The 8,825-nt window shown below is 47.9% G+C and overlaps 1 protein-coding gene across 1 annotated transcript; it reads right to left on the reverse strand.

The window, feature by feature from the left end:
• Positions 1-964: 964 nt before the first annotated feature.
• Positions 965-5,966, reverse strand: LOC307082359 (transcription factor Sox-8-like). Its single transcript, XM_079745903.1, is given in 4 exon segments — positions 965-3,106; positions 3,108-3,750; positions 4,123-4,355; positions 5,145-5,966. Coding segments are annotated over 4 exon segments (1,527 nt in total). The 5' UTR covers positions 5,561-5,966; the 3' UTR covers positions 965-2,871.
• Positions 5,967-8,825: the final 2,859 nt, after the last annotated feature.

Below are 8,825 nucleotides of genomic sequence, written 5' to 3' on the forward strand. Positions count from 1 at the left end.
CGCCTCCTCCCCTCCTTCTATGTGCGTCTAATTTGTCCTTCAGGACCCTCTTAATGAATTGTCAGTTTCGCCCCCTGTCCTGCCATTTTCGGTCCCAATTAATTCTTTTCGAGCTTGTCCGGATAAAGCGGAGACAATAGGGACCCCTCCACCAGAAGCAGAATGAGTCATTAACATTCAGCAGTGCGTCCCGGCCTCTTGGCTCCCCCTCCGGCACGGCCGTGCACGGCTGCCCGGGCATGCACCCGGGACCGACCCCAACGCTCCGTCCACTCGACCGGGAGGGAGACCCAGCGCTATCTGCCTGCATTCTGCTACTATTTATTTTGTTTACTTTTTAAGAACAGCACCAGCGTGATTCTGTTTTTTTAATTTTTTATTTCGTTCCGAAGTTCCCCAATCAAATAATTGACACACAACGCAAAGCCATAGGAAACAGTGGACCTCCCGTTTGAGAACAGATGTTTTAGGGGAAATACGATGCTCAGATTTCTCGTAAAGATAGCAGCGGGGGATCAGTGTGGTGATCTTTGACCATTTATGTTTTAATGTCAGAGTCAACGTTTGCCCCGTAGGGGAGCGTGATGATGTTTCTGGATTTATCAGATATCATATTCCTTGAGGTTCCTCTATTTATAATATGAGAATGAGCACCTATATCAAAATGAAAAAGATTCTAGACACATATTTGTTTTTTAAAACCTGTGCTTCATGACTTAAATTATATAAAGCAAAAGTGTTCAAGTACTTTGCCAAGCTCGCAATGGATAAATTACCCATTTTGTTTGTCGGATGTTTAGAAGTCACTTAATATACCACTGCATCTTAATTCATATCTTTGAAATTGGCAACCCACTTAATTTAAGAATATTTTATACCAAAGAATAATAATATGAGGCAAAGCACTTCAATATCAAGAAAAGGTTTTATTTTATTTTACATTCACAAAAATGGCCAGAGAAAATGTATTAGCTGTGCGGGTAGGAATGAATCTGTAGTTAATAATTCAAAAAGAAAGTACATTCACAGCCTTTTTTTTTCAATTGTACACAATAAAAATATACAAAACACTACGAAAACACTGAAGAGAAATCTGAGCACAGAGTTTTATAGCTTTCAAATCATAACATAAACGGTATCGAAACCAAAGAGTGTAAGGAATGATAACAAACAAAGTATATTATCAAAAGAACGCATCCGTGTCTGAATGTTGTGAAGAACTGAATGCAAGCGGCATGGGAATTTGTTAATTTAGAATTCATATCGCGGTACGGGCTGAAAAGCATTTAAAAGGCACAAATGACGTGGTTTTCTAAGGGAGACCGCAACAGGGAGTTGGCACTCGACTCAAGAGATGAAAGGGGGGGGGAAAGGGAATCACACTTTCTTCTTTAAACGCCTTCTTCTGGCGAAAAATGATCCTTTAATATCAAACTTCTTACTCCATGTTCCTCGCCCATTAGAGCAAAAGGGGTTTTACTGTGTGAGAAGTTGTGATGCAACGTGATACAGGCTTAGAGTGCAACTCTTTTGTCCCTTCCGCTCTCTTGCAGAGACACATCACATACAAACAAATATAAAACCACAATCACATGGCACACACACACACTTGCAAAATCCCATATGCACACTCTCAAACATGTACACACACATGAAAAATCCCCCACACACACATACACACATTCCAAAATCACACGTACACACACGCACACACAAACACACACACACACACACACAAACAAACACACACACACGCATCCATGTGTCGTTGTCTCTGCATCCTTGCAAACAGGAGACCCAGCTGACATGTCACTCAGTGCGCTCGGTGTTATCTTACCCCATTTCCTTTAACCCCCCATCATGACTAATCGCAATTCGCCAAGCATAGCTTTCTGACACCTGTTGTGTCCGGCATCGGTCCTCCCGCAAACATATCCCGGAACGGGGCTGACCTCGTGTGAATGGTGGTGAAACGGAACGATATCAAAACCCCTTCGTACCCTCTCTGTACCTCACTGCCCGGTCCATCCATCCATGTCAAGTTGTCTGGTTTTTCTTTATCATTCGTGACAAAAACAATAATGTAAATAACCACACCCACATTATATGTGTATACTTAAGAAAAAACAGAAATGGTAAGAAATAAAGTACTGAACATAAATACATTTAAGACTTCTAAGCCAAATGACACTTAAAGATTCAAAAAGAGCCATTGAGTTATGCCGTATGATGTTGTCGCTGCCAGATCTTTTAGAATGTAGTTATGGCCGTTATCACCGAGACGCAAATTGTCTTAATTGGGCCTGGGCGCCTTCCCCGATGGAGCTGAATCTCCATCTGTTTGTCAACGGATTCAGGCCAACAATTTCTTCCTCCTAGAAAAACTCTTTGACAGGCCTTTGCTTTTTGCCTTGAGTGTGCAAACACGAGTACACGCGCACACACACACACACACACACACACGCTGTGTGCACGCACATCAACACGCGCACGCACAATCGACACGTGCGATACGAAACTGGAACGAAGGTAGGCGGAGGCAATATGTCCTCACGGAGGAGTTTGACTTGCCAGCCACACGTTTCATCACTGTGTTAAATGTCCATCGCCGCGTGGTCCTGCGTGTGTTTGTGTAAGAGTTCTTCTTTGTCGCACGGATACACTTTGTATAAAATCAGCAGGCACTTTTATGTCATTTTGTTTTGCTTTTGTTTGTCGGGTTGTGCAGCCGCGAGCACCGCCTTCCTCTCTCGCTCTGCTGCCTTCCTGTTAGTAGTGCATTATCTTCTTGAACGGAGTCTCAGTGCTCTGGGGGGCAGGAGGTGTGCCCAGGGCCTCACCTGATCCCCTCCCCCTCCCCACTCCACCCGGTTAGGGTCTGGACAGGGTGGTGTAAACGGGCTGGTCCCAGCCGGAGCCGGACGGGCTGTGGGCGGGGGCCATGGACAGGCTGTTGAGGATGGGGCTCCCGTACGCCCGCCGGGAGGAGTGGAAGTAGGGGTACTGGTAGAGGCCGGAGGCGTACCCCGAGTACGGGCTGTAGTAGTTGGAGCCCTGCAGGTCCGTATAGTCACACTGGGGGGGGCTGGAGAAGGCGGCCGGGGGGGGCGGGAGCCGCGGAGGAAGAGGAGGAGGAGGAGACGCAGGCCTGGCCGCTGAAGGGGCCGTACTCGGGTTGGGACGGGGAGCTGTGGGAGTGCTCGCTGTAGTGGCTCGGGCTCAGCTGCTCCGTCTTGATGTGGGCGCGGTGGAGCCCCGCCTCTCCCCCCGGGGACGGGGGCGTCGGCATCCCGCCGCCGCCGCCGCCGCCGCCGCCGCCGCCGCCGTTCCCCGCGCCGCCGGGCGTGGCCGAGGCGGCCTTGCGGCTCCACGCCGAGCCGCCGTGGCCGAGGTGACCGTACGGGGACTGGTAGGAGCCGCCTCCGCCCAGCCCCGTGGCCCCGGGGCCCTGGTGGGGGTGGTGGTGGTGGTGGTGGTGGTGGTGGTGGTCCAGGGAGAGCATGGCGGAGGAGGCGGCGGCGGCGTGGCCGTTGAGCGGCAGGTACTGATCGAACTCGTGCACGTCGAAGGCCTCCATGTTGCTGATGACGTCGGTGCTGAGCTCCGAGATGTCCACGTTGCTGAAGTCGATGTTCTGCCGGCCGCCCTCCATCAGCCGCCGGCCCTCGGGCTTCATGTCCGGCTTGGCGCCCGGGTGGTGCGGGTCCGTCTTGGGGGTGGTGGGCGGGGTCGGTGGACCGTGGGGCTGGCCTGGTGGAGGAGGAGGAGGAGGAGGAGGAGGAGGAGGAGGAGGAGAGTTGAAACAACACACGACAACAAAGGCGATCCAAACAAAAGATGCAAAACCCCCGAAGCTTCCCTGAACTACAAAATCCTCCACCACCGCTGTTCCTTTGTGGTACACAATATATTAATATATAATATACAACAAATCAAATCAGCAATGAAAACGACGAAACGCCGGTAGGTAATGTCATCATGATGAACGTGTGCCAGACGCATCATCCAGCACTGCTTTCATTGCAGTACACGACATATTAACAAAAAATAATGGATGCATGAAAATCGATGGTTAATGATGATGTCATGCCGGTGGGTCACGTCGTCACGGGCGTCACGTACCTGTGTGGTCGGGGTGATGCCGGCCGTCGCTCATGCCCGCCAGGCCCCCCAGGCCGGGCTCAGCCTTGTACATCTGGTGGGCCAGGTCGCCCGAGTCGGAGTCCCCCTGCCCCGGCTTCACGTTCTTCCGCCTGCGGGGTTGGTACTTGTAGTCCGGGTGGTCCTTCTTGTGCTGCACCCGGAGGCGCTCGGCTTCCTCCACGAACGGCCGCTTCTCGTTCTCAGAGAGCAGGCTGTGAGAGAGAGAGAGAGAGCAAGCGAGCGAGCGAGAGAGAGAGAGAGAGAGAGAGAGAGAGAGAGAGAGAGAGAGAGAGAGAGAGAGAGAGAGAGAGAGAGAGAGAGAGATGGAGGGACAGAAAGTGATGGAGGGAGAGAGAGGTTAGGTTTTAATACAGCTGATAGATGTAGAAAACTTTATGCTTAGCCGTGGATGAGTAGCCGTGGATGAGTTCATGCATGCATGTATACATGCATTTATACATGCATACATACGTACAAACATGCATGCATATACATGAATTGAAGTACATACAAACGTACATGCTTGCATACATGGATATATTCATACATACATAGATACGTAAACGAATACATACATTGATAGTGTATGTATTCAAGTACATGCATGCATACATACATACATAAAACCATACATATATACATAAATACATACATACATACATACATACATACATACATACATACATACATACATACATACATACATACATACATACATACATTCGTACATACAAAGGAAGTTGCAGTCATAGTTTTTGTGGTTTTTTTTGGCAACAATACAGCGACAATGCACAAAAACGCACCAAGTCATTTGTTTTATAATTGATTTTTTGTATTCTCTCGCAAACTAATTGACAAACTAATACTAGTACAACTATTTAACGTAATTATGAATCGGCCTTTCAATTCGCCCAAACTCTGCAGAACTCCAGATCCGCAGATATTTATTCAGTTCGAAGGACACCTTCTCATTATTACCAGACAAATAATAAGAGACTCACCGCCAAAGTTTCCCCAGGGTCTTGCTGAGCTCGGCGTTGTGCAGGTGGGGATACTGATCCGCTAACTTTCGGCGCGCCGCCTGAGCCCACACCATGAACGCGTTCATGGGTCTCTTCACGTGGGGCTTCATCTTCAGCGAGCCGTTCCCTCGGACGGGCATGGGCACCAAGGACCAGTCGTATCCCTTGAGCACCTGAGAAACCGCGTCCCGTATGCAGGCTGGGAAGCGGTCGTCTTCCTCCGGGTCGAGCTTCTTGCCCATGCCGGAGAGCAGCGATCCCTGGCCGTCGGAGCCAGTCGGGGAGGACGGAGCGTCCGAGTCCGACTCGTCCTGAGACATGGAGCAGTTGGAGCCCGAAGGGCTGCACGGCGGCTCGTGGACAGCCTTGTCATGCTCATCCGTCATTTTTAACATTTCCTTCTTTTTTTTTGATAACTGAGATGAAATTCCCCCAAAAAAGTCGATAGTGTTCGTTGGATCCCTTCCCTCCGTTGAAAGTCTATTTAAATGGAGAACGCGCTTTTTACGCACGCTTTGTCATGCTTACTCCTTCAACATATTTAAGAAAAAGCGTGCTCCTCTATTTTCCTAAAGCTTGTTTGTTTTTCCTGCTGTCTTGTTTCCTTATACTGTCATGAGTTGTGGAAGTAGAACAGCACAATGTGAGTGCTGGAGCTGCGTGATACAGGAACTTTAGATGAAGTTTAAAACCCTCACTCCACCTTCTGCCTGTGATTGGCTGGATGCTATCAGCCTTCGCTTCCCATTGGTCGGGAGCGTTTTTATGAGCTGCCTTTTTTTTCCTCTTGTCACTGGTGGCACATTTATGTCAAGCGCAGTTGCTGGACAAAATGAATACTAATAATGTTGGGCATAACTTAAAAGTAAAAAGTACATCGAAGTAATAAGATAATACGGTATAATACAACTAAAAGTAGGATCATAGAGGCTATTTCAATCGTTTTGTTATAATTTCTGACCCGTTGTCTACATTAAAAAATATTAAGTCTGAAAAATATCCATAATTTAAATATGCCAAACATTGTCAAATAATTGTGCTTAGCAGCCTATTTAGCCTATGGTCAAAAATCATTCAATTATATACTTAAACGGATTTAACAGTTATAGCAATTATAACAAGTTAGGCCTTCAAGTCCCTAAATTGACCGATCCTCTCACACATAACCCTCACCCTGACCCTCAACCAATGAACGTCCAGCAGCATCAAGGCCCTACACCACGGGGGCTTTAATAAAGCCTATCGGTCTGTGTTTTATCTTATTTTATTTTTCCTACAACATTTCTTTCCTTTCATAACAACATAATTTCATTGCACCCCATCTCCTTCCCTCTGTGTCTCTCGCATCATCTTTGTACATCTCCCTCTCCTTCTCCCTCTCTTACATTTATGGATGCTACATGGAACCACATTTGAATTTAAGCAAATTCCCCACGGACCCTGCCTTCAACCCGACGAGCCCGTAGACTCTCGTGTCACCCCAGAACAAAAGGCTCTGTTGACAGTAAAATAAACAGCCCCAAACTACAGGGGAGAACACACCTTTGTTATAGCATGGCTACAGGTTCTAGCTCAGAAGAGGAAGTGAGTCTTTCCCTATACAGTCGGTTTGTTATCCACAAAGATGGAGGGGGAAGGGGGGGGGGGGGGGGGGGAACAACATATTGCACATAAGCAGCCCTTTGATAATAGTGCCTGCTGGATAGAGTGGGGAAGATAAAAGGACAGATTGAATCACTGCCTTTGTTAATTGTGTCGTTGTGTCCTACCCATTTAAAGACATGGTAGGTTTCAGAGCGATGCAGTTTGCAGTTTGTCTGTTCAGCGGCACACTGCAGGTGGTCTTCAGATGAACGGTCCTGTAGCCCCTGGAGATGTAGGCTGGAGACTTAATGCCTTGCCCATGGGTTGCTTTTTTCTTAGCAAGGTAAGAGCGTTGCTCTTTTTCTATCATGATTATATCACGGGGTGGGTTGATATCGGTGGCCCCTCAAGGCCCTTTGGACTTGAATGTGACAACGTGTTTCTTTTGGTTGATGCCTGTGCATAGGTGTGATAATTTATTTGGGCTATTTTGTATCAACTAAAATTTCAAACATTTCAAAACCTTCCCCTTTCGAGTAATTATGAAATTAACAAATGTTCTGTGTTTAATTACGACACATTACAAATTTCAATTGTGTGTTTGTGTATGTGAGTGTGTGTATGTGTGTGTGTGTGTGTGTGTGTGTGTGTGTGTGGGGGGGGGGGGGGGGCGTTGTGTGTGCATGTTTTATCTCTGTGCCTGGTAAATTGTGCCATGCAAATGCAAAAAATCCAAAATAGTTTTTCTTTACCATTAATAGCAACTCCAGAATAGCTGTGTTTAGTCAAAACACAATAGTCACTTTTTAATGCAAATTCTTGGGTCTCATTTCACACAAATAGTTTTCAAGCAATTTGCACTGCGAAAAATATAATCCAAAGTATCAACCTTAAAACGGGACTGCAAAAAAGTGATTTATATTTCTTGCTGTGAACCACATGGCCGGCAGTTCGAGTCAAACCTGCCATGGATGAGGAACGGGTCGCATGAAGTCAGCTTCAGGAGACTGAATCCATCAGGATCGAGGAGCAAGCAAAGACAAACAATAATAATACAAATAATAATAATTATCCAAATCAAATCATAATCATCAAAATAATAATCACGTGAATGTGAACAACAAATATAAGGAAGTACGAATTGTTTAAAACAACTCAGTCCGCCACAGCAGAGCCACGATCCTCCGCAGTTTCCGTTGACTCACGCGGCTTCAGGGAGTGACGTGGCGATGTGATGCAATGTGAGGGCAACAGGAGTGATAAACTGGGCCCTCGACAACCACGGCACTGACAACAACAGCCTCCCAGTCTGTCTGGGACCAGGCTGCACTCAGCGAATCACCTTGAGGACAGTCAGCCCCTCCAACGACAGGCCCTGACGACGCTGGGGACAGGCGCCGCGTCGTGGAGCCCTTTGGTTTTATGCTCGTAGTTCCTCTCTTTGTTGGTGTCCCTCAAACACAGACGAGAGACGGGAGAGGAGAGTGACAGGGAATTGGAGAGGAGGGAGAGAGATAGAGAGAGATAGAGAGAGGAAGAGAGAGAGAGAGAGAGAGAGGGAGAGAGAGAGAGAGAGAGAGAGAGAGAGAGCAAAAGAGAGAAGAAAGATAGAGAGAGAAAGGGAGAGGTAGAGAGAGAAAAAGAGATAAAGAGAGAGAACGAGAGATGGAGGAGAAAAAAGAGAACCCAACCCATCCAGACTGTCAGAATGCAGGCCAGCTTTTGGTGTCTGAGTTCCCTGTGTTGTGGGGAATGGAGGGAGGAGATGGGGGAGGTAGGGAGGTGGAGAAGGTGGGGGGGAGGAGGTGCTGCATCTTACCCAGACTCTGTGTCCTGGACGCGTGATTAGAAAAGGAAGGAGAAACTGGAGAGGTAACCACACATGAACCTTAAACTGTCTCAGGGAACAGCGGAAGGTTCTCATTTTCCTCTTGCGGGAGGGGGGGGGGGGGGGGGGGGGGGAGGGAGGGGGGTCTCCAAGGAGTCAGCAGGGAATCTTCTAGTTGTCTCGTTCTCATCACCCCCCACCCGACCTCACCCCCTATACCCCTCCACACACCGTCTCTGTTGAGCTCC

This window comes from Pollachius pollachius, assembly GCF_949987615.1.
Source record: "Pollachius pollachius genome assembly, chromosome: 11".
Classification (NCBI taxonomy): Eukaryota; Metazoa; Chordata; class Actinopteri; order Gadiformes; family Gadidae; genus Pollachius; species Pollachius pollachius.